This window comes from Theobroma cacao, chromosome 2, assembly GCF_000208745.1.
Source record: "Theobroma cacao cultivar B97-61/B2 chromosome 2, Criollo_cocoa_genome_V2, whole genome shotgun sequence".
Taxonomy (NCBI): Eukaryota; Viridiplantae; Streptophyta; class Magnoliopsida; order Malvales; family Malvaceae; genus Theobroma; species Theobroma cacao.
This window is the reverse complement of record NC_030851.1, coordinates 17,597,391-17,624,333: the sequence shown is the minus strand read 5'-3', so window position 1 is coordinate 17,624,333 and position 26,943 is coordinate 17,597,391. Positions and strand designations below refer to the sequence as shown.

The window sequence follows — 26,943 nt, the reverse complement described above, 5'->3', positions numbered from 1 at the left end:
TCACTTAAAACCCTCACATTCACACTCTTATGGCCGGCCAAGCAAGGGAACAAAGAGAAAAAGAGAAGAACAAACCCTAGGAAGGAAAAATTCAAGAGAAATTGTTGGATTTCAAGGAATCAAGCAAGTAAAGGTAAGATTTTTTTATTTTAGCTTGTGATCTACCTTTCCCATGCATTCTTTTTCATTCTCCATGGCTGAAATTCAAGTTTTCAAGAGGGAACCTTTGTTGGCCAAACCTAGAGAGAGAAGTTTTGGTGATGAATTTTGCTAGATTTCATAATATCCTAGTGTTTTTAGTCATTTTGTGATGTTTGGAAGGAAAAATAAGCAAGAAAATCACATGTTCTTCAACCACCCTCATTTGGCTGAATTTTCTATAGGGCATGTTGATGATGGATTTCATTGTAATTCATGTTATTTAGCTAGGAATTGATGAATTATGATGTTGGATATCGAAACCGGTTATTGAAAAGTATAATTCCTTTATAACATGGTTTGATGGAAACTAAGAAAATCATAGTAAATGGACTTGGATTTGATTCCTAATGATGTAGATGGATTTATTGGACTGTGTTAACACTGATTGGCACGTTCGTTTGGAATCGAAATGAATTTCGGTTGCGATGAATTAAGTCATAATCAAGCTCATTGAGGTACTTTGGTGTATTTGGAATATTGGAAGTGTAATGAATATATTTGAAGTTGAATTGGATATTTTGGTTAATTCAACATTGTATAGTTCGAGTTAGGTCGAATACAAATTCAGTCCGATCATAACTGAACCCACGTAGAACACCATCTTTAAGTGATTATTCGAACAATTCTCATTCAATTTTATGCATTCATATAGAGCCTGAAATAGTTTTATAACAGTTTGGCACAAATATATTGAATTACGTGTGGTGTGTTATGTATAGATGGTGAGCCCTCTGATAAAGGTAAAGATATTGTGCCCAAGGACCGAGAATAGGAGTACTCTTACCACTCCAAACTCCTGCTATTGTGAGTAATCAGATGTTCATCTTAATTATCTAAAGTGGTTTATACTTGTTTTAAGATTTTAAAGAATAAGGCACTTAATTTGTAAATTATTATGTTTTACATTTTAAATGTTGGTTAAATGAATGAGATTTATAAATTATTCTGAAACTAAATGTTGATTTTCGAAATATAGTAAATGGAGGCTATACATTCATATTATATATATATATATATATATACATTATTTGAATTGATGGCTTATGAAATTGTGGTAGCATGAATGGCTGAAATTGTGGTAGCATGAATGGCTAAAATTGTGGTTTTGTGAATTATATAAATTGTTTTGTCTTACATTGACAGGTTGGATAGTACTATATTAGCCATGTTATGCTATCAAAATTTTATTGATTTGGTGAGTTATGTATTTAGCTTACTGCAGTGGACGGGTTTCCGTGGACCAGCCTATTAGAAAGGCACGATAAACCCCATTTTATTTGCCTTAGTACGAGAGGCACGGAGGGTATCTCCTAAGGTAAAGTTTAGAGTTCACTTCAAGCCGAACCACCACGTGAAAGTGAAACTCTACCAACGCCAAGAAACGGCTATGTTTTTAAACGTGAAAACATGTTTTATGTGTATATGTCTTTTTAACTGCCTTGGTGGACTCGGTTGGATGTCCGGTGCAAGGCATCATCGAGTACTAATTTTTTGGCACAAGCCAAGTTTTGAAGAAAGTCATAAGCCTTGTTGATTTTCTTGATGAAATGTGATTGTTTTTACATGGATTGAAATGGGTTTTGATGCTATGAATTATATATATATATTGATGGGATGATTTAACTGTCTCCATTTACTTGACTTTAGATGCTACAGACGAACTCTGCTTACTCACTAAGTTCATAAAATCTCACCTCCTCTTTTTTTTAACCATTTCAAGCTCAGGATAATCTGTAGATAGCCGATTTCGTCGAGGATCTACTTTAGGATTTACATCCTTAGAAATCGAAAGTCTACCTTCTTGTACATATTTGTTTATTTTGGGGGCCTACATGTCATTGTAAAATATTTTTGTATACTTGGTTTAGTGTGCTATTATATATATGAATTTATTTTGCTATTACACTACAAAAATTGTTTATACAGGATTCTATAAATATTGTTTTATAAGAAAATAGAATATTTTCTTTAATATTTTTATTTAATTTGAATAGCTATAATTTCACTTTAAATTGATAATTAGACAACAAAACTTATTTTTAGACATGAAATGGATGTTTGTTACTCGTATATCATATTTTTACTAGGGTTTGAAAATTTTGGGTAAAATGACCAAAATACCCATGTGTAGTAGAAATTACTTTTTGATTATTTTTTATTTGAAATTAGTCTATATTTCTTTAAAACATGATATTTAATAACCGTTGCTCACAGGGAAGAACTAAAACTAATGCGAAAGCCTTGCGAGGCTTCGGTTGGCATTTCGGGTAATGAATGTCAATCGAGACTTCGCGACTGTTGTCATGGGCTCGATGGGAATTTAGGGTCGTGACACATCTATTCTGAGTCTTGTCAATTTGTTGGAAATAGGCAACAAAACAATCCCTATTCCAACACTTATAATCCTAGTTGGAGGAATCATCTGAATTTTCATGGAATAACAACCAAGGGTCTTCATTAGCATCTAAGTCAAACTTTCCACTTGGATTTCCATCTAAAGCCCCCATGCTAGAGAAAAAGCCTTTAATGGAGGATATGCTCATGCAATTCATGACAAAAACTAATACATTCATAACAAAGACTAATGCATTTCTAACAAGGACTGATGCCTCTATTCAAAATCAAGCAGTTTCAATTAGAAATCTTGAGACACAAATGGGCCAACTTACCAATGCTTTAAATACTAGACATCATGGTACCTTACCAAGTGATACTGAACCCAACCCAAGAAGAGAAAGTAAGGAACATTGTAAAGCAATCCATCTTCTCAATGGAAAAGAGGTAAATAGTAAGGATTTAAATTCTGAAATTTCAATTCAATCTGATGAGAAACAAATTGGAAAATATGCTAAAAAAGAAATTATGGTTGCAAAATTTGATCGAAATTCAAAAGAAAAATTAGAATAAAAAACTGCTCCTACACCTCCATCACCTTTTCCTCAAAGATTTCAAAAACAAAAACTTGACAAAAAAATTTCAGAGATTTATTAATGTGTTTAAAAAATTACATATTAATATTCCCTTTGTTGAAGCTCTGGAACAAATGCCAAGATATGTTAAATTCTTGAAAGACATCTTATCTAAAAAGAGGAAATTGGGTGAGTTCGAAACTACTGCACTTACTAAAGAGTACAGTGCCATCATTCAGAATAAGCTTCCACCAAAGCTTAAAGATCTAAGTAGGCTTACTATTCCTTGCACAATTGGTTCTCTTTGTTTTGCTAAAGCTTTATGTGATTTAGGTGCAAGCATAAATTTGATGCCATTGTCCATTTATAAAAAATTGGGTTTGGAAGAAATTAAACGAACTTTTGTGACTTTACAACTTGCTGATCTATCCATCACCTACCCTTATGGTATTATGGAAGATGTTTTGGTAAAAGTTTGTAAGTTTATTTTTCTAGTAGATTTTATTATTCTTGATATGGAAGAAGATCATGAAATACCGATCATTTTTAAGAAACCATTCTTGAAAACTACTCGAGCTTTAATTGATGTGGAAAAGGATGAGCTACTCGAGCTTTAATTAATGTGAAAAAAGGTGAGCTTACTTTAAGGGTTGAAGATCAACAAGTAACATTTAGTATTTTTAGAGTTTTAAAATTTTCCAATGAAAATGATGAATGTTTCTCAATTAATGTGGTGGATGACATAATGAATAATGTGTTTATTGAAAATCATCAAGATCCACTAGATACTTCTTTAAATTCCTCATCTGATATTATTGATGAAAGTTTTAGAATACGTTAACCATCTTGATGCCCATTCACGTCTCCCAATATCCTAATTTGAGTCTTTGGAATTATCAATTACAACTTCACCAATCAAGCTTTCCATTGAAGAACCTCCTTCACTTGAGCTCAAACCACTACTTAATCATTTAAGGTATGCTTTTTTGGAGAATTCTTCTACACTATTGATGTGTGCATCAAATTCATATATTTATTGGGAGATTAAATACCTAATTAGTCTAAGTTTGACTAGATTTAGGATCAGATTTAGGTGTTTTTTAGTTATTTCATTAATTTAATTTAATTTATGTTTAAATGTTTATTTTAAGTTAATAAAGTTTGTTTTATGTTATTTATATTTATTTTTATGTTTTTGTAGGAGTAAGATCAAAAATAATTTCAATTGGTGAAGAAAAGTGCATAATGGACTAGTGCTCTGTTTGCATATGTTTCGATTTTTCAAGCATATCTCCCACTACATAAGTTAAAATGACATGATTTTTAAACCATTAGAAAGCTAAGAGGCAGGGCCACAACTTTAATTGTTTACCATGTTGCCCAATTTTGATTGAAAGGTGGTCAAAATCTTTGTTGAAGTGAAAATACTGCACCAAAAGAACAAAATTGAGCAAAACTTGTGAGAGCCGCGATGCTCACTGTACTTTCCAAAAAAAACAAGCTTATGGGATTTTGGAAGATAGGGTTTTTGGAGGCTATTTAAGGGCCTTTTTTCAGAGGTTTCTGGGATGAGGCAACAAGCAATTTCTCTAGAGAAAAAGAGCCAAAATCAAAGTAAGAAAGAAAGAGAATTGGAAGGAGAATCAAGATCACAAAGCTTCAACTATTAGTTTTCTCTCTCTACTTTTGTGTTTTATTATTTTCTTTGACTTGGATTAATGGCTAATTTTCTTTAGATGAAGTTTTTATAAGATATTATGAGATAAATTTATTTATCTAGAATTGCAATTAAACTCACTTGCAATCTAAATTTTTAATCTCTTTCTTGCTTATGTTTAATGGGATTGGAATTGTTTATTCCAATTTGTTCTTAACGCTTTTAATTGCTTAATCACCAATTAAATTGATCTAGGAACCTAAACAAACTTAGGAAAGGGAGTTTAGTGTAGACTAAGATTGGGATAACATATGATCATATTAATTGATTTGTGTATAGGATAACGATACACCTATATGCCATATGTAGCCAGAATTAGAGCTTGAACTAAATGAATCTGTTTTAATTTCAATTCACATAGGGATATAGTGTTTTGGTTAAAATAGATATTTTTATAAGATGAGTCGGGAGACCTTTATAAATAATTGAGGACTCTAGGTTTGCAATTCAACCCATTGAAATAAGTTGAGGATGAGAGGTAAGATTTAGATGAAGTGTGAGGGATATTGTAATCTTAGGCTTGTTTGATATGATCTTGACTCATGTTATTTTTACTTTGATTTTTCTTTTTAGTTTAAATTTTGGTTAATTAGTTTTAGTTAAGCAATTAATTTTGATTGTTTAGATAAGATTAAATTATTATAATTTTAGTACTTAGTAAAATTTTAGATCAATTCTCAATAGAATCGATACTTTACTTCCTTATATACTATTTTTTGGATACGTATACTTGTGTAGGTAGAAATTTAACTGACAACTACCCGTAATTATTTCTTCTTCTCTTTCTGATGAACAAGAAAATAAACTCCTTCGAGTTTTAAGAGACTACCAAAAAGCAATTAGGTGGACCATTGCAAACATCAAAAGAATTAGTCCATCAATTTACATGCACAAAATTCTTTTGGAAGAAAATCACAAGGCAACCATTGAGCATCAATGAAGGCTGAATCCGTTCCATGAAAAGGTAGTAAATAAAGAAATTATCAAGTGGCTAGATGCAGGTATTATCTATCCTATTTCTGATAGTTCATGGGTAAGTTCAGTTCAATGTATCCCTAAGAAATGAGGTATAACTGTAATCTTGAATGAAAATAATGAGCTCATTCCCACTAGAACTGTGACTAGATGGAGAGTATGTATGGACTATAGAAAATTAAACAAAGCCACCAAAAAAGATCACTTTCCACTACTTTTTATTGATTAAATGCTTTATAAACTAGCAGGTAAGGATTTTTATTGCTTTGTATATGGATATTCTGGTTATAATCAAATTACCGTTGCTCTTAAAGACTAACAAAAACCACCTTTACTTGTCCTTATGAAACTTTTGCTTTTCGTAGAATGCCTTTTTGGACTTTGTAATGCTCCAACTACTTTTTAGAGATATATGATGGTAATTTTTTTTATATGGTTGAAAAGTTTTTGGAAGTATTTATGGATGATTTTTCAGTTTTGGGAATGATTTTGATGATTGTCTATTTAATGTTGCTAAAGCACTTAAGAGATGTGAGGAAACTAATTTATTTTTAAATTGGGAAAACTGTCACTTTATGGTGCAAGAAGGCAAAGTCTTAGGCCATCAAGTCTCTAGTAAAGTTTTAAAAGTAGATAAAGCAAAAATTAAAACAATCAAAAAACTTCCACCTCCCACCTCTGTTAAGGGCATTCGTTGTTTTTAGAATATGCTAAATTTTATAGGAGATCATTAGAGATTTTTCCAAAATTTCTAAACCACTTTATAATTTGTTAGAAAATGTTACTCCTTTTAATTTTGATGATGCTTGCCATGATGCTTTTTTTGAACTGAAAAAGAGATAAATTTCTACTCTGATTATCAATGTTCCTAATTGGAATCTTCCTTTTGAACTAATGAGTGATGCTAGTGATTATGCAATTCGCGTAGTTTTGGGCCAACGAAAAGCTAAGATTTTGCATCCTATTTATTATGCTAGCAGAACATGGAATGAGGCTCAATCAAATTACACCACAATTGAAAAGGAGTTGCTTGCTATTATTTTTGCTTTTCATAAATTTCGATCTTATCTTGTTGGCACTAAAGTCATTATTTTCACTAACCATGTAGCTATTAAATATCTGATCGAGAAAAAAGATGCAAAACCACACATAATAAGATAGGTACTTTTGCTCCAAGAATTTGACTTGGAAATTTGAGATAGGAAAGGTATAGAAAATCAAGTGGCAAATCATTTATCTAAATTGAAGAATGAAGATCAAGTTAAGATTTCAACAATGATCAATGAGAGCTTTCTTGATGAGCAATTGTTTCATGTAGAAAAGCAAAAAAATTTGCCATGGTATGCTGATGTTTTGAATTATCTAGTGAGTAAACTTTTCCTTCCTGAATTCAATTCTCAACAAAAGAAGAAATTATTGCGTGATGTCAAATACTATATGTGGGATAAGCCTTTTCTTTACAAGCATTGTGGAGATCAAATAATTAGAAAGTGTGTTCCATAAAAAGAATTTGAAAATATTCTTCATCATTGCCATTCATCTTACTATGGAGGACATTATGGGGGAAATTAAACTACTGCAAAGGTTCTCCAATCAGGTTTTTATTAGCCCTTCCTTTTCAAATACGCTCATAATTTTGTTAAAAGATGTGATAGATGTCAAAGAATGGGCAATATCTCTAGGAGATATGAGATGCCTCTCAACAATATCTCAGAAGTCAAAACTTTTTACGTGTGGCGAATTGATTTTATGGGTCCATTCATCCATACTTCAACAATGAATGCATCTTGGTTGCTATTAATTATGTCTCTAAATAGGTCAAAGTTGTTGCATTACCAAGGAATAACTTTAAGGTAGTGATAAATTTCTTGCAAAGGAACATTTTCACACATTTTGGTACACCTAGAGCCATAATTAGTGATGAAGGGTGTCACAGCCCAATTTTTGGGTCATGACCAGCTCATGGACCCAATGGGCATAGCCCACTAAGCCCAAGTAAGCCTATTTATATAACCTAATCATCATTCTATCAAATGTTCCTAAAGTCACATTTCATAATTTCAACCTACAAGTACTTTAATAATGTGCTTCAGTAATCAAATACTTGCCTTTATATTAACCCAAAATAATGTTAACCATTGCCAACTCATAGTGGCATTACCAATCAAAATATACATATATTGTCTAAGACATATATCTTAGTAATTTACATTGCATTTATCTATACACAGTAAAAAAGACACTCGACTTCTAGCAGAGTGACCTTGGCGAAGGTACAGCTATTGAATGCCGAGATACCTACCAAGGAGATGAATCTACGTGGACCCTCAACCTAGGTTCCAACTGCCTCCTAATCTGAAGACATGAAGTTGAAAACAATGAGTATAAACCAAGTGAGTGAACATAGGAAGGAAACAAGCAAACGATAAGGAAAGTTTAAAAATCATGATACACTTATATTCAAAAACAATGCAATTTAGTTTACTTCTTATTAAAACCCCTCATTTAAACCTTTAACTGTTTAATCACTTGATGATGAAGGATCCATGGACAACAAAGAATTTGAAGAGTGAAAACTTTAGTAACATTCAAGCAAGTCAAGTGAAATAGGTTGATCCTCACCACAGTGGAAAGCCATTTTCGCTGCAATGAGAATGAATTTTCGCTACAACGAAATTTAAGCACAAATCATCAATTGCCCGAGGATTTCTCACTACAGTGAGAATGCATTCGCGCGAGGGTTTAGAATGCAACCACCCAAGGGTTTCTCGCTGCAGCAAGAATTTATTTTCACTGTAGCGAGAAGCAGGGCTGGTTCACGCCCCACCACCCGAGAGTTTCTCGTTGCAGCAAGAATCCATTTTTGCTGCAGCGAGATTTAGGGTAGATGAAAATAAAAGGGTTTTCACATGCCATAAAAATCCATTCCTGCCATATTGAACGTCAAATTGAACACATTGACAATAATCAAGTTTTCTCAATATTCAATGCAATCACAAGTTATTTTCATAACCTTTATATATAGTGAATATATATATATATATATAAGCATATACACCACCATCGCCTCACCCAACTCATGTGCACTCCCACACTGCACATAGCCGGAGTCACCGTGTGCATCCCCCACATCGTGCACAGCTAATACCATTGTATACATCCCCCACATTGTGCACAAGCAATATCATCATCCACGCTCCCGCACCCATCATCATTGACATGTGCTCCCCCACATCGTGCACATGCACAACTATATTTATTACACAATATCACCTCTCAATGTACAACACATATATGTTTATATCAACATAATAAATGAGTACATGGATTCATCACAGCACATTTCACAACACAACACACACAAAAAAAATGTTTCATCAAGGGCTTGTTCCAGTGTGCAGTTTGAAGAAAAATCGATTAAAATATTTCAGGTGATTCATCCAAATAGATATACATTTACCCAAAATATTTTAATGCAAGTTAACTCACTTTTTTTTGTTAATGCTTTTGAATCGACTCTAACTTCGACTAATGCTCTGAGTGAAGATGTGGGGCCTCGCTGGAACCTATCACACACAATAATAGCACAACCAACTCAATTTAGATAAATTTTACTCCAAAAGCTATTTTTTAATTCAAACTTTACTGGTTATTCCTAACTAACTTCCAATTACCATTTGACTGGCTATCTATTCTCCCTACTCTAGTAACACAAGAAATAAATAAACAACTCTCCACAATAAAACAACCCACAAATCAAATTATTGACCTTCATTAACAAATTAGAAATAAACCGTAACTCATTACTCTCCTTAGGGTTTCTTTGTAGTTGAATTTCTTTTTAAAAGCTTTCAAACTATTGTGAAAAATCTCTCTTTCTCTCTCTAGAACGTCCAACTAGGGAGAGAAAGTATTAAGGAAAGGCTTTTGAGGGTTCTTGAGGTGTAGAAGTGGAAGAGCATGAAACCCTATGAAAAGGTGTAGAAAAATATGAGAAATGGAGCTAATTTGGGAAAGTTATAAAGGTTTCAAGGGAGGCTTCCATGGAAGGTGCAAAGAAACATGAAATGGAGAGAAGGATGGAAGGAAGAAAAAAAGCTGCTAGAAAAATGAGAAGAAGCTGTTGTAGAGTTAGATATTTATGCCTAAAGTTTATCCAATTTCTCACATAAATTACCAAAATACCCTTAACAAGGTCACTTTGTCTTCCCCTTACCTTTATACAATCTTTTGACTTCTTTGAACTGAAACAAAGTCTATAATAGTCTAGAAATACTTAGGTTCATGAAAACATAAAAATTTTAACTGGAGATGAAAATGACCATTTTACCCTTACTATGAAAATTGTTAGTATTTCTATCTTTTTCATTCATTTTACCATCATTCATCTATTCCTTAGGCCTACTTAGACCTTAATAACATTAGAAAGCTACTTTTAGGAGCTCACCATAAGAAATGATGAAATTAACCCTGGTCCGTATTATCGCGTCTACTTCTAGCTGCGTGTCTGTAAAGGTCGAGGTCTCACAAAGGGACTCACTTCTGTAACAAAAATTTTGGGGCAATCTTGGCCAAATAAAGAGCCAAGCACAAAATAGCCACTACTTATCATCTTTAAACAATTGGCTAAGCTGAAGTTTTAAATCGTAAAATTAAAAGAATTTTGGAGAAGATTGTTTGTCCTTCTAGAAAAGATTGGTCAAAAAAGCTAGATGATGTCTTGTGGGCATATAAGACTACATATAAGACTTCAATTGGGATATCTCCTTATAAATTGGTATTTGGAAAGGCTTGTCATTTTCCAGTAGAGCTTGAGCACAAGGCATATTGGGCAATTAAAAAGCTTAATTTTGATCTCTAAGCAGCTGAAGGAAAACATCTTTTGCAACTCAATGAGATGGATGAATTTCGTCCAGAGGCTTATGAGAATGCAATAATCTACAATGAGAAGAAGAAACAATGGCATGACCAAAAAATTATGAGGAGAAATTTTGAGCCTGGCCAACATGTTTTTCTTTATAATTCTCATTTGAGATTATTTCCTAGAAAGTTGAAATCTCATTGGTCTAGTCCTTTCATTGTGATGAAAGCATATCCTCATGGAGCTGAGGAAATAGTTGATGATAAATCAACTTTCAAAGTGAATGGGAAACGATTAAAGCACTATTGGGGTGGCACTTTTGATCGTCATAGGTCCTCAATCAAGCTTATCGATGCAATTTGAATAAGAGAAAATCAAGTCGAAGACTATAACTCAAGCGCTTCTTAGGAGGCAACCCAATCATTCTAACCCTATTTATTTCCTCAATTAAATTTCATTGATTTAATTTTCTTTTTATTGAAAATTATTAATAATTTTTATTTCTCTTGTAGGTACATTTAAAAGCAGAAAAAATTCAAAAAAAATTAGGGAAGGGAGTAGGGCGAGGCTCCCACAAAGGGAGGCTACAACCTAGCGAGAAATCCACAACGTGGGTCACGGCACCCCAAAGAGGCAAGCCGTAACCTTGTGTTTTGTGGGCTGCCAACTTTGGGCAGCCCACAAAAAAAAAAAGGTAATCATCGAATCTGCGGCTCCCCAAAAAGAAGGCTGCGACCCAGCGATAGTAAGAACCGTAGGATGCAATGCTCGCAAAGCAAGGCCACGGCCTAGCTGCCAAGTCCAACGTGGACTACAACACCTCTAAAGGGTAGGCCGCACCCCCCTTCTTTATGGGCTGCCTACAATGGGCAACCCACTTCCCAATAAACCCCTTATGGGTTGCCAATAGCAAGCAGCCTCCCTCCTATATATAAGCCCCCCCTTCCTCACCTCAACACCCTTCCCATTTTTTTAGTGCAAGTTTCTGCAGTTTTCTCTCTTCTATCCTACCTATCACTTTCCATCTCTTTTCTCCTTCCCTTCAACCCACTCTTCCCCCTTCTTCAATATCTTCCATACCCATTACCCACATCTTCCCTACACACTTATGTTCAACAAATTTGCTCCAACTTTGAAGTAAGTTTCAATATTTCTTTTATTTATTATTTTTATTTTTTTTTTATATTTTAGAAATATTATTGACATGCTGTACATTATTTATTTTGTTGAAAATCTATGATGAGTATTGATGATTCTTAAGACTTTGTGCTTTATTATTTGATGGGTGTGGTAGATTATTTGGTTTTGTGCTTTAAATTTCAAAGGTAAGTTGAAATTGGGGAATATGGGTAAGTATCTTGATTTTAAATTATTTTGTTTATATGCCTCGTAGTCTAGAAATATTGTAATTAGTGGATTTTTATTTGATATTATAGGCATTATTTATTATGATGAGAAGACATATGAGCTAATATTCTTGATGGTCTATTGTGTTTTGTTGGTAGTTCTGTTTTCTTTTGGTTGAGAATTAATTGTAGGAAATTTAAGAATGGCACCCAAGTGATCAAGACAAAATTCTAGTGGTTTGTTTGATCATTCTAGATTTGTGTCAACTGATGCTGTGGCTAGGCACGTAAGTTCTCTTGCAAACAAAATTGTAATACCCGAACGAGGATTGGATCAAGGGTTGATTACACAGCTTGACCTTCAACCAATGATTAATGGCAACCACTAGCAAAAATTTTGTGCCTCGCTCGCAGCTGCAAGTATCCCTCTAGTAAGAGAATTTTACTCTAACGCTATTAAAGCTACTAATGATTTTGTTTTTGGGCAAGGTAAATTAGTTCCATTCTCGAGCCATATTACTTAGCATGTGATTTAAGTCTAACTTAAATCATCACTCTCCCAATTTAATTTAAATGCAATCATTGTGTGTGACCCATTAAGTTCTCACCATGTTAGCAATGGAATTGATTAATGACTTAATTGATTAATATAAATTTCAATCAATTAATTTATAATTAATTTCATAGACCAAGATTGGCATCTAGCAATGCATCATGGCCACCCAATTGTTAAAAAAGTCAAAAGGTTCTTTGACAACCTTTTAGTGTACAGTCTATCAATGTAATTCATTTCTTCATCATATGTCCCAGAGATGATAAGAACTTGGCATAGTGTTTACTCTTATTGACCTTCATATTTGTTCTTGTAGTTATAGCATTAGCTTAATAGAGAGTTATGAAACCTTTTCCATAATGTCCATGTAGTCTTGGCCAATGACTTCACTAAGCTAATGTTAACCAAGAGCTAATAGGATATGTCTTACAAAACACTTGAGGTGATGATTCCTATATTGACCACTCATTTGCCTTTACATGCTTCATACTATACCCAAAAGCATCCTGTTTTGGCATCCTTAGTTAGGCACCCGGTAAAGATGAAATCAAAGCATAGCACTCCACATATAAAACAACCTGATGCCTCAAGTCTAGGGAGTATTTACACGACTGACACATGATAAGTGTTGCATAGAACTAGAGTGTATTACCAAATACACTTCTCATGGCGAGTCCTGTTCAGTGAACTTGCTATCCTAGGCAAGCACCTATATTCTAATTTCAAAGTATCTCTATACTTCAGTCTATGAGATCGATTGCTTCCTTCCAAAGTAAAAAACATAGAATATACCAGTTTCTAAACATCAGTGATGTCCAGTCTCAATGATACATTGACCAGGAACATTTTGAGATTATGCTTTGATACATAAGGATCTCATAGCTGCAACCCATTACAGTTCCCTTACAAGGCATATTAGTCTCATGGACTTCATCCAATTAGAATTATAATTCATTATAATTGATGTCTTATTGATGAAAAAAAACCTCTAATCATTCAACATAGATGATACTGTTGCATGATTGGAGTCAAGTCTTAACCAATTCCAATTGGTGCAAGGCTCATTGCAACACTTGACTCTTTAACTTTTCAAAGATTTTTTTAAATTTTTTGCTTTTTAATTTGAAAGAAGATTCATAAAATTGTTTAGGAGTATATAAATAATTTAAACAACCAATTATAATTCAAATAGGAGGTTTGATATCTCTTAAATTCATCAATCAAAATATAAATTTACCTTAATTACCAATTTTTCTTAATTTTGCCGATTATTTAAATAATGGAGATTATTCTTATGTCTTTCCAACATGCTGGTGAGATTTTCTTGAGCAGGCTTCCTCGCCTGATTCATTAAGCGTATTATAAAGGGAGTTTCGATTTTAACCTTTATTTCTTCATGTTTCTTTATGTATTTTTCTTTTTCATAAAAAAATATTTTAAGCTTTTATTCTTTTCGTCTTTTCTAGTCAAGTTGGCTGCTGAGGGCTTAGGAATTTTGATGGAAGCAGCTACCGCTATTGGACTGATCAATGGTATTGGAATTGGAAGGAATGATTGTAAAATTATCCATAAGCAATTTACAGATGATACGCTTCTCTTTTTGTAGAAATGATTTTGAGAATCTTATGAGCATCAAAAGAGTGCTTCACTGTTTCCAATTGATTACGGGGTCTTAAGATTAATCTTTAAAAAAAAATTATTTTCAGAAAATTTCCTTTTTTTTAATTTTTCCCTTTTTATACCTTTTTCAATTTTTGGATACAAAAGAAAAGTGCTGATGTAATTCTATTAAATAGCAAATAAAAATTTTTTCTATTGGAAACTTTCTTCATGTTTTGGTGAAATTTAAAAATATTTTCAAGAAACTTGTCTCTAAAATTTCCTCAAAAAATCTCATTGTACATTGGTTTTATTTTTTTAGCTTAATTCATATTTTTAATACACATGATGCAAACAAAAAAAAACTTATTCAATTTCCAAATTTTATTAAATGGCAAATAAAAACATTCATATTGTAAATTTTTCTAAATTGTCCCAACTTTTTGGTGAAATTTTAAAGAATCTTTGTGCTTTATCCTTGGCCATTCTTTTGCCTCTTTACCTTCTAAAAAATTCTTTCAATATTTTTTTTTTATTTCAAAAGCTTTCATAAACTTGTTTAGGAGTATGTAAATAATTTTACCAGTTATAATTGAAATCATTTTAAAGAAGGAGAGTCCATTATGTAACATATCATTAAGAAACTAGCAAAATAGTAGACTTCTCCCAGATTCCAAACGAAAGAGCAAAGGAAAATCATTAAGAATCATGACTTTTAATTTTGTTATGAAAACATAATTTACCCTACCTTTGCAGACAATCATTACTTTTGTTCATTCATTCGTTTTGGACAAATGTATTATTTACTTGTTTAATACAATCTGCATAAATAATTAATGAGGACGTATTATATATAATTATTCTAAAAAAAACAGATACAACGAAGACTTAAAAGGGTGAGCCTTTCTTTATACTTCAATTGGCAATAACTTAATGCTTCGAATTGATGAAGAAAACTTGCATTGTAACACATGGGAAAATGGTAAGTCTTTCTTTATAATTGAACAAGCAGTATACTATTCGTACGTCAAGGAAAAGCTCTCCCCTTTTGAACTGTAATTATACTATCAGTAGAATAATTTAGCAAGAGGGCCCAAACGCCATTGTTTTGTTTGATTCACGTCCAGAGTCAATCATTGTGTTTTGCTTGATTGTGACATACGATGGCCACATTCACGATGAAAAGCTAGGTTTACAGCTAAGCTAGGTGAAGAAAGAAAAGATCAAAACCATTATCTTTTTCCCTTTCATTGTTTTTTGCCTGCTCTTTTGTTTTTAATTATATATTATAAAAAATTAATATTTTAAGTTTAAAAATTAATTAACATTTTAATCATAAAGATATTTAAATTATAAATAAAATATTAATATTTTTAAATATTAATAATTAAATTATCAATTATTAATATTTTAAATAAATTATTAATATTTAAAAAATAAAATAAATAAAATAAATAATCATATATTATAATAAAAAATATTTTTATCTTTTTATCACCTATTTCATTATTATTTCAAAATTATTTTCACTAATCAAAAATTGTAATAAATTATAATAACTATTCTTATCTTATTCCATTCTATCACCCAAACTAAATAATATCATTTTTATTCTATTTTTACTTTATTTTATTTTTACATAATATTTATTTTATTTTATTTTATTCTATGAACCAATTAAATTGGATAAGAAAATCAATAATGAGCTGTAAAGAAGTGAATAGAGTCAAAGATAAGGAAAACACTATAAATTTGGTTAGAATGTATCCTAAAAATCAAATTATGCGATCAGTTTATATATTTTATTAAAATGTTAGATTTAATTTTTATATAAAATTCATAAATATCGAATCATTTTATTTTCAAAAATTGATAATTTTAATTTAATCATTAACATTTTCTATTAATATTACATGGGCTATGATGACGTCATACTAATGATGTGGCAATTTTGACCGGTGATGAAATTAACAATAACAATATGAGAGTCTCTTCCTCCCAAAAGCCAGAACCTTTCACTTTGATTCTTACTTGCCTCTTTGTTCATAGCCATAGCTTATGGAGAAAGCCGCCATTTCCAATTTCTCACCATTCTGATTATTTCCCTTGCTCACATCATTATTAATATATTAGTTCTTGCTGTTTTAATTGTTGGGTTTGCTCGATCTCCTGTTATCTCTGTTCTTCTGTCATTTGGTTTACTTGACTGTTGAATAAAGATTGGAAGGTTGTGCTATTGGCACCTGCGCCAATGCTTCTTCGGAAGCTGCGAAAGGCATCTTCCAAGAAATTAAACGTCATATCAGATATGTATTCATCTACAAGAAAAATGTTGACAAGTTCGAGAAGAAACTTGAGGTTTTGAAAGCAAAAAGAACAAGTGTGCAGCTAGAGGTCGTTGCTGCAGACAGGAGAGGGAAGAAGATAAAACCGGACGTCAAGCTTTGGTGCAACAAAGTGGACAAGGTAATCAATGAAGATGTGAAGACAATGAAGGATCTTGAAGACAAAGCAAAGAACAACTTCAAGTCTCGCTACCAGCTTAGCAAGAAAGCAGAAGAATGTGTCCCAGCTGTTGACGACCTTATCCAACAGTACTGTCAATTTAAAGGAGTGGGATACCGTGATGTTCTAGAAGGCCCGAAGTGTGTACCTCCTAAAAATTTTAAGGCTTTTGATTCAAGAAAGGAGGTTTTTGACGGAGTTATAGAGGCATTGAAAGATTCTACTATCAGCATGGTAGGGGTGTATGGGACGGATGGTGTGGGTAAAACCACACTAGTCAATCAAGTTGCCAGACAAGTCCAAGAGGATAAGTTGTTTGATTGGGTAGTTAAAGCAACCGTAACTCGGACTCCTAACATTCACAAAATCCAAGACGAAATTGCAGAGTCATTGAGGTTAAAACTAGAAGATAATACAGTAAGGGCGAGAGCAAGTTTGTTGTTGAAAAGGTTGAAGAAAGAGGAGAGGATTCCCGAAGTTGCAGAGCCATCGATGAAAGCGGAGGGGACTCCTGAAATTGCAGAGAAATTGAAGAAAGAGGAAAGGATTTTTATTATTTTAGAGGATATTTGGGCGAGACTAGATCTAGAGGAAGTCGGAATTCCTTTTGGAGATCAACACGAGGGATGCTAGATACTGCTGACTTCAAGAAATCGAGATGTTCTAACCAATGAGATGGATGCTAAGAAGGCTTTACCGATCGATGTTTTGGAAGAAATAGAAGCTTGGAACCTGTTTAAGGAGACGGCTGAGAACGATTTTAAAGATTCTGAGTTACGATCTGTAGCAACTGAGGTGGCCAAAAAGTGTGCAGGATTACCCGTCGCCATTGTGACAGTTGCAAGAGCATTGAGAAGCAAAGAGTTATATGCCTGGAAGGATGCTCTTGCGCAACTTCAGAGGCCTTCTCCAAGCGACATGCAATCAGGGGTACCAGCAGCTGTATATTCAGCTATAGAGCTGAGTTACAATAATTTAAAAAGTGAAGAACTCAAACAGACTTTCTTGCTTTGCGGTCTACTAGGCCATAACGCTCGTGCTGAAGACTTGGTGAGATATGGCATGGGTTTACGTTTATTTGAAAATGTGGACACAGTAGAAGACACGCGAAACAGAGTGTTGACACTGGTAAGTAACCTCAAAGCCTTTTGTTTGTTGCGTGATAGTTACAGCCATGAGCGCTTTGACATGCATGACTTCGATTGTGATGTGGCCTTAGCAATTGCCTCTAGGGACAACCATACATTTGCATTGAAACATGAGGGTGTTTTTGACGATTGGCCAGATGAAGAGAGGATGAGAAAGCTCAAAATGATTAGTTTGAGTTTCGATAGTGTCGAGAAGCTTCCTCATCAGTTGGAATGTCCACAACTTGAATTTTTCTGTATGGGTAGCAAGGATTCTGATGCGGAAATACCAGTCAACTTTTTTGAGAAAATGAAAAATCTCAAAGTTTTTGATTTGTTTAAAATGAAATTTTCCTCAATTAGTCCCCCAACAAGCCTTCGAACTTTGTGCCTAAACCAATGTGTGTTGGGAGACATTGCCAATCTTGGAAAACTCAAGAATTTAAAAATTCTTAGCCTTTTCAGCTGTTCCAGTGTAATGTTACCTGAGGAAATAAGGCAATTGACCAAGCTAAGATTATTAGATCTGAGGCATTGTTACCATCTTAAAATTTCAGCGGGTGTTTTATCGAGTTTGTACAAATTAGAAGAATTACATATGGGTGATAGTTTTAATCAATGGAACCAAGGAAACAATGCTCGTGTAGCTGAATTGAAGAATTTGTCTTCTTTGACCACTTTAAATGTTTGTATTCCTGAGGCCAAGATTGTACCGGAAAACCTATTCTCAGAAAAATTGCAAAGATACAACGTTCTCATCGGATTTCGTTATGATTGGCATGATGAAATTGAATACTCGAGAGCACTAAAACTCAAGGTAAGTACCAGCATCGATCACTTGGATGATGGGGTTCTACGTTTGTTGAAGAAAACAGAAGCTTTACATCTGGAGGATTTAGAAGGTGCCAAGATTGTTTTCAACAAGGTGGGCAATATGGAAGGTTTTCGGCATTTAAAGCACCTTTGCATCCAACGTGCTTGGGAAATACAATATATCATGAATGATAATAATGCAATTGACATAATTTCATTTCATCAATTGCGATCGTTGACACTTGCAGGATTACCGGAGCTCATTAGCTTCTGCTCTAAAAACAAATTGGGGTGCTCTACTTCCACACCTCAGCATGAGTTGGCACTCTTCGGTGAAGAGGTATTCATTTATCTTATGTTCATTCAAATGCCACATCTCTTGACTCATTAATTCTTCCTCCCAAATGCAGCTTCTTATATAATTTCTCATTTTAATTACATATTTTAATAATTAAATCATTAGCTTGTGACTTTTTATAATATTTTAGATTTTTAAAATTATGACTTAGAAAAGTGATTTTTTTTTCAACTGACATTTTGTACATTAATTTATTCCAATCCAATTCGTACATCAACTTGCTATTAGAATGAGAAGTAATTAATTTCTCCTTAAGTGCACTTGTCGTTGCATTAACGAACATTATTTTCTTTCGAATAAAAATTATCTAATTATTATTCTAAAACTTGAATCTTTTTATTTTTTAATAATTTTAAATGTATAAGAATTACATTTGTGTAGGTGGAGTTCCCTTGCTTGGAGAACCTAGATTTGTCCTATGTCAATGTTGAAAGGATATGGCACAATCAATTTTCAATTAGATCTGACTACATTCAGAATTTGACTAGTTTGAGCATTATGGGTTGTGACAACTTAAAACACCTATTATCATCTTCTATGGCTAGAAGTCTAACGCATCTCAAAATCTTTGAAATAACTGAATGCAAGTGCTTAAGAGAGATAATATTCATGGAGGATATAGAAGAAGAAATAAGGGGCCAAATTTTCCCTAAACTTGAACTTTTGCAGCTCCAAAACCTCCTCAAACTCACGAGATTTTGCCATGGATGTAATCTTGAATTCCCTTTGTTGAAAGACCTTGTTATAGGGAATTGTCCTACATTTCAGACATTTGTCTCCAAATCTACCGTGGTAAACGAAATTGATATTATCCAAGAACCAGAAATATCAGCTCAATGATCAATTTCCCTTCAAAGTGGCCATCATTAAAGAGAATGTCAGTATATGGATGCGACAAGGTGGAGATATTTGCCTCAGAATATCTTTTCAGCTTTGGAAGATCAACAAATCAACAACCCTTATTTTGAGTCAATGAGGTATGAACACAAAAAACTATGTAAAATATTTACACATTTAGTTTGCTNACACAAAAACTAATGTAAATATTTACTACATTTAGTTTGTCTCTTTCTTCTCTCTCTCTCTCTCTCTCTCTCTCTCACAGTGCCAAATTTATACGGTTCATTGAATCAAAACTATTGAATGAACTTAATTCATTGAACACTGACACAAGCATTTCTTATGTTACCATGCAACAAAAATATTGTATCTTTTGCATAAGATGTTTGTTAAAATAACAATATTTTCACTTAATTATGATGTTTTCATCCTTACTAAATTGAGATAAATGTATTTGACACTTTTAGATTAACTTTTAGAAGATTTTTTTTTATTTTCATTTATAAAGTTTTAGATAAGAGAATTTCATTTCACAAAACAAAAGATGTTACGAGGAAGCAACAAAATAAAGTAATTTATTGTAAACTAGAAAAAAAATTAATTTTCTATATAAAACTCAAGCAATCTAGTATTTGAATTGTGTTTCTTGTTATTTTGCAATTTATTTTTTAAGCAATTTAGGAACACATATGCAATCTCTCATAAAACAGAACAAAAGAAAGGCATTTACTTACTCTCATTAATCATTGACTCCAATTATAAATATATACGTAATATCTAGCCTTTATTGGCTGGAGATTTGGTGCGGTATATACAACAAAATCACCTGAAGTCTGCCTCTCCTTACATTTGTCAACTCATATATCACCCTCACAGCTAAGCCATACACGACACTATTCACCTTAAACTTAAACCTGTCCCCTATACCAAGTCAGGTACCTTTTACATCTCATACACCTACACATCCATTTCACCTTTGTCACCTCGTAACCACGTTGCAGTGCCACTAAGAGCAATTCTATTCCTGCACTGGCTTGGTCTCTGTACGACTTCCTTCAGCTTGTGTTCCCCTCCCCCAACTGTAATACTTTTGCTATTTTGACACGGTTATGGGAGTAGGGTCATACAGGCAAAACTTTTCATAGTTTACAAACCATTGAGATTGATTAGAATGGTAAGAAAAGAAAAGTTAGCTGTAATACTTAGCTTGTACAATAAATGGAACATTGAGATCTTGTTGATGGTTCATCTATTTAACTTTGACTTTCAATCTAATGGGGTGGTCAGGATGATTTTACATCGTTAATTAGTTGAAAATCTTAACTTTAGTCTAACACATTTGTTAATTTCCAGAGTACATTCTCCAATCTAGAAGAATTAACATTGGAGCGGAATCGTATTATGAAAAAGATATGGGATGGACAACTTAGAGCAGAATGTGACGAAGTGAAAAAATGCATTGTTCTTGCCCGATTGAAGTATTTGAAACTAAGCTATCTACCAACTCTGGCTAGCTTCTGCTTAGGGGATCAAATCTTTGAATTCCCTGCCCTAGAGAAAATGATTGTGACAATTGTCCAAAGATGAAGATTTTTTGCCAAGGAGATTTAAGCACACCACAACTGCAAGAAGTAATATCCATAAACTTTGAAGGTAAAGAAATAGGGTGGTGGGAAGGCGATCTTAAAACTACTATAAAATGGATGTTTGAAGAAATGGTAAGCATCAATTTAAAAGATTTTCTATGTTGCTTTGGTTTCTTATTTTGATTATTCAGCTACATGCGTTTGCTTTTCCTCAACACCCCGTATTTATGTAGAATTGTTTCTGGAATGAGGTGGCTCCCAAATCGTACTAATATTTAAAGTAGAATTGTTGCAGAATTAGTTTATTAATTTAGCATAGAGGTTCTAACTATTAATAAAGAAATTTACTATTAAAATGTAGTTTCGGAGCTTCAATGCATAACTAATTTAAGAATTCTTGCTTTCCCTAATTATGAAATGTTTACAATGGTAAGCATCAATTTAAAAGATTTTCGAAGAATGTTATGTAACCACACTAAAACAACTAGTCTTTCTTCTATAGTCTTTTTTTCTTTTATTTCTTTTGTACTATTTTAAATGTAGATGAATTACATGTCTGTAAAAAATTGAAATTTGTTATAATTTAATTTGAACTTATTGATTATATCAGTTTTCTTTTTTTAAAATAAAAAAGAGTATTTTTTATTTTTTAAAATTTCAATAATTCTTATACTAATTAGTGCAATTCATTGGATATAGGTTGGATACTGCAATTTAAGACTCTCTGATACTTTTGAGTTGATGGAGATATGGACAAACAATCCTCAAAGAATTCTACCCTTCAAATATCTTGAATTTTTAGAAGTTTATGATTGTAGCACCTTGAGGTACCTTTTTACACTTTCCATGGCTTTGGGCCTACCACAACTTCGTGCGCTGAACGTAAAAAATTGCATTGTGATGGAACATATCATCATAGAGGAAGAACCAGATGAACAAGTAGCAAATATGACTGTGTTCCCTCTGCTATGGTCTGTAACTCTTGAATCTTGCGCAGACTTGGCAAGTTTCTATCAAGGAAGTAAATTACTGGAATTTCCATCCTTGGGAATACTTAAAGTGGTTGGTTGTCCCCGAATGCTTGCATTTGCATCTGCATTTTCAAGAGAGCAAAGAACAGAAATGATTGATGATATTGACGGAGGAAATACAACAAGGCTTTTCAAGGGAATTACCGATAGTGTCTTTTTCGATAATGTGGTTAGTATATTTTGTTTTAAAGATAATCTTTGCTTTTTGTTTTTATTTTAGTACATTTTAAAAGGATTTTATTTTGAGAAATTTATTTTCCTGGTGGTTATTTTTTAAAATTATTTTTAACTAGGGTTTTTCCTTCTCCAGAGTTCTCTTTTGTTTAATATTAATGGTCTTAAGCTTTTAGTCCACTCAAATATACTTCACAATGAACAAATAGCTACATAAAAGTTATGGTTGTGAACAATTAACTTAACAAATTGGTGAAAACATTTTTGTCTAATATTATAATTTAGACATATTTATATATGAAAATAATGAATATCCAAAGAAAAATTCAAAATAAACAGTTTAAAATATTAAGGGCTAATTACATTGTCATTTAAGAAAATTTACTTTATAAGGGGCAAACTATTTTCAATACGAAGGATGAAACCTAGAGAAACAAAAAGGAGGTTGGGGTAAAGTTATAAATAAAATTATTAATTTAAGTTGAATAAGTGTTTTCCTCTCACTTTTGGTGAAGAGTTAGATTTAAAGAGAAGGCAAAGGTGCAAAAAAAAAAATTTTGAATAGAAGTTAAATGTCCTTCCTTCTTACGAAATATAGTGTTTATTTTCTTCCATCATATTTGTATTATATTTTTATCGGGGTTTTTTTCCCTGTATTAGTTGTATATATTTTTTCTAATATTGAAAATTTTACTTTCTCAACGCTTTATTGTATCTTATCTTGTAGGACTACAATTTATTTTCCCTTATTAACAAAGAAAATAAATTCTGCAGGTGGCATTCCCTCGTTTATATTCTTTACGAGTCGAAGGCATGGGGAAATGGAGGAAAATATGGGATGATAATGTCACTGTGAATTCATTTTGTGAATTGGAATTCCTCTAGGTAGAAGATTGTGATAGACTTTCAAATATTTTTCCATTTAACATGATGGAAAGGCTTCAGAAGCTATATTCACTGGAGATAGTGAATTGTGATTCATTAGAAGAAATAATTGAACCTCAAGGACTCAACTCCAATGAATCACATGCAGTAACAGCCACTGAATTAAGGCTGTCAAAACTTCCTGAGCTCACACATCTCTCAAAAGAAGAAACTCCACTTACAGAAAATGTTTTCAACAACTTGGAAATTTTAAAAGTGTTGGGATGTGGCAAACTAAAGAATTTAGTGTCATCTTCAATGTCTTTCATAAATTTGACAAATTTGGAAGTATCCAAATGTCATGGATTTATAAATTTAGTAACACTCCAGACGGCTAAGAGCATGGTCTTACTCCACCAAATGAAAATTACTGATTGCCAAATGTTAGAAGAAATCATAGCTTCTACAAGTGATGAAGTGATGGATGGCATTATTTTCTCCAGCCTTTGGTATTTAGAACTTGGTGGTCTTCCGAGCCTATCAAGGTTCTGTTCAGGGAATTATACGCTTGGATTCCCTTCCTTGGAAAAGGTAATCATGAGACAATGTCCAAAGATGGAAATATTTTCTAAGAGAGAGTTAAGCACATCAAAGCTGAAAGGAGTACAATCAACTGAAGGTGAATATGTAGGACGTTGGGAAGGCAACCTTAATGCCACTATTCAGCAGTTGTTTATAGAAAAGGTGTGCATCAATTCAAAACAACTTCCTTATTACTTTTTCATAATCTTCTTTGTATATCGCCATCATTAAAGAGCCATGTGTGTTCCAATTGAATTTCAACATTGCTTGAGTGTGTGGCTTCCGTTGTATGCTTAAAACATGCCATTGTTACATTGCTTGTAACAATAGATTTTTTTGCTTTTTGCTCTCTGCTTGAAAGTTCACTGAAAATGTATGAATTATGACAGTAAACTTCTTGCTGGAAATAGAAAACGAAGCCTTTAGCTGCCTATCCTTGGAAGAAGTACATTATCAAAATAATTGTATTCCATCTTTGCTTAAATGATGTATATAGTAGTGATGGACTTAGATTATATATTGTTATAGCGATCCAAGTCTAAACACTAACTCAACAACTTTTCAGGCTTAAACCATATGACTTTCAAAAGTTCAAGTTCAGGTTACTAGTAGTGATGGCTTTAGATTGTTATATAAATCTTAATAATCACATTCACATTTAATGTGAGATGTGAGGTATCACAGGTTAGATAGAAGGCAATTTCCTATCAAATGAAAAATGTTGGTCAAAAAACTCAAGCAATCCCACATTTGAATTGTGTCTCCATCATTGTCAAGTTAGAGTCTCACTGTAATAAATGCAGTGTCTTAACTATTGAATTGAAGACTATAGTTTCTAAATAAAACTCAATTTGCATAATTAATGAAATAATTTTTTATCTTCTAGATGGTTCGCCTAATGTTAGTTTGGCTAAATGTCCAATGGAATTGTTAAGATACTTTTACATTTGTTAATTTTCTCTAGATTACATTTCTTAGTTTATAATTACATTCTCTGAAACTTCAAACATAGAGCTTTTAACATCTTTTTTTATAATGAAGATGGTTGTACAATATAGTTTTGGTGGATTTCAATATAAAGCTAATTTAACAATTCATGCTTTCACCTTTCAATATGTTGTTCCTTATGATTACAGAATGACCAAAATTGTGAAGAAGAGACTGCAGTTTCCTTTTAGTTGCCCAAACTGGAACAAGGCAAGATATTGTTGTACTTGTGAGACACTTAAAGGCTCATTTTCCTTCTATCAAAGTTGGAAATCAGAAGGTAAGTAGATCTTCTACTTCCATAGAATCTTCATTACTCTACTTGATTTCCTTCAGCATGGCGCAATTGCTTCGCAGAGTCATAGTGCCCTTTTCATTGCAGGTTGAATTGCTCTACTTAGTATGATGATTTTGCTGAGTTGACAGCCACCTTCCTTTGAATCCAAATGGTTCTCATTTTCTAGTTTTCATATGTAACTTAAATTGTCAGTATTGAATATTTAGGAGCATGGAACTGTAAATATGCGAGGATGTAATCTTTTGTTTGTAAGGTCCATCAGCCAAGTCTCCCTTGTTTCAATAACCTCGAAAGAAATGTACATTTTCCATCGACATCTTAAAATCTCACCTTATTTACATTTCAATCATATAAATGAAAGTACATCCTTTTGCTGATAATTTGACACTTGATTTTAGTTTAAGCTTTCTATATGTTGGATCTCAAGTGCTTGCTGACAAACATCCCAACTAGATAACTTGAGCAAATAAAAGTTAAAAGAATACAACAAGAAATAAAACAAATATAGACCAAATGCTAGCAAAACAGAGGAGCAGCCTCCCTGTTTCTTCTCCCTTTGAAAAGAAGGAAAAGAAATTATTTATGCAAGCAAATTCTTCCGCAAGAATTCTTGAAAATAGTCAAGGCATGCAATAAGACATGGGAAGGATTGTCGCCTGACTCGTTCCGATTCCTTCTCGCGAATCTAAAAGTGGCCCTCCCTTCTGCAGCAGCGCTTTGGTGAGATACCAAAATTTGATTATTTAGGCTCCATTTGTTTGATATTTGTTTTATTTATTTTGTTTATTTTTGGTAAATAATCAAAGCACTAATAAAGGGTTCTCTTATATTCATCGAAACTTAAAATTATTCGTCAGAAGTAAATGTTTTTCTAATCTGGAGGATTCGGCTTTTGTGTTTCTCGTGTTGTTAGCAGGATTGATGTCAAATTCAGAAATAACTATTTCATTGATCGCAACGTTGTAGGTTTAGCTTTTTTCTTTTTGATAATTTATCCGTCCATGAATTCTTTATACTTTATCTTTAGCTTTCTGGACTGGTTTTGCCCTCTGAACTTTTTAAAAAATTCTTTGAATCTTTTGTTTTCAAATTCGAAAAAACATTCATAAAATTGTTTAGGAATATACAAACAATCTAACCAACCAATTATAATTCCACTATGAGGTTTGATTATCTCCTAAATTCATCAATCAAAATACCAACTTGCAAATGTTAAAAGTGCAAAAATTAAAAATTGAATAATTGTAGCAGCGTACTGTCCAGGGATTCTAAAGGCAAGACAAAGAAAAAGTCATATATTATCAATGACCAAAACCAGTTACTTTGTTTCTACACTGTAACATTTAAATTATTGTTATTTAATTTAATCTTCCTCTCTTTGGATGCTTTCTTTCGCCTTGTCTTCTTTGCCACCCATTGCATCTTTTTCTTTTTCTCATCGTAAGACTGAAATCCTGTTTCCTTCTTTTTCAAAACAAGGAAAAAAGACTATTCATTCCAAGATTCCTACAAGCAAATGTGAGTACGTGACAAAGGCCATATTCTTCTGCAAGAATTCTTCAATTAGTCATGGCATGCACCAAGATAACAATATTTGTCACTCGTCAAAAACAATCC

At 32.8% G+C, this 26,943-nt stretch overlaps 2 protein-coding genes and 1 long non-coding RNA gene across 5 annotated transcripts; all 3 read left to right on the top strand.

The window, feature by feature from the left end:
* LOC108660596 (disease resistance protein At4g27190-like) lies at positions 16,206-19,398 on the top strand. Of its 3 annotated transcripts, XM_018114801.1 has the most exons (3): positions 16,206-17,794; positions 18,855-18,946; positions 19,346-19,398. In XM_018114801.1, exons 1-3 carry the CDS (start codon positions 17,342-17,344, stop codon positions 19,371-19,373), a joined length of 573 nt encoding a protein of 190 aa, XP_017970290.1. In that variant the 5' UTR covers positions 16,206-17,341; the 3' UTR covers positions 19,374-19,398. The 3 variants fall into 2 exon arrangements, 2 of the variants coding, with proteins under 2 accessions (XP_017970290.1, XP_017970291.1); XR_001926388.1 differs by lacking the exons at positions 18,855-18,946; positions 19,346-19,398 and adding an exon at positions 17,899-18,088.
* On the top strand, positions 19,865-23,480 carry LOC108660659. The gene is made up of 4 exons (XM_018114913.1): positions 19,865-19,941; positions 21,158-21,522; positions 22,090-22,590; positions 23,370-23,480. Exons 2-4 carry the CDS (start codon positions 21,388-21,390, stop codon positions 23,478-23,480), a joined length of 747 nt encoding a protein of 248 aa, XP_017970402.1. The 5' UTR covers positions 19,865-19,941; positions 21,158-21,387.
* Positions 23,864-25,706, top strand: LOC18609036. Its single transcript, XR_001926430.1, has 3 exons — positions 23,864-24,203; positions 25,178-25,308; positions 25,411-25,706. It is a non-coding gene; the product is annotated as an uncharacterized LOC18609036 (long non-coding RNA).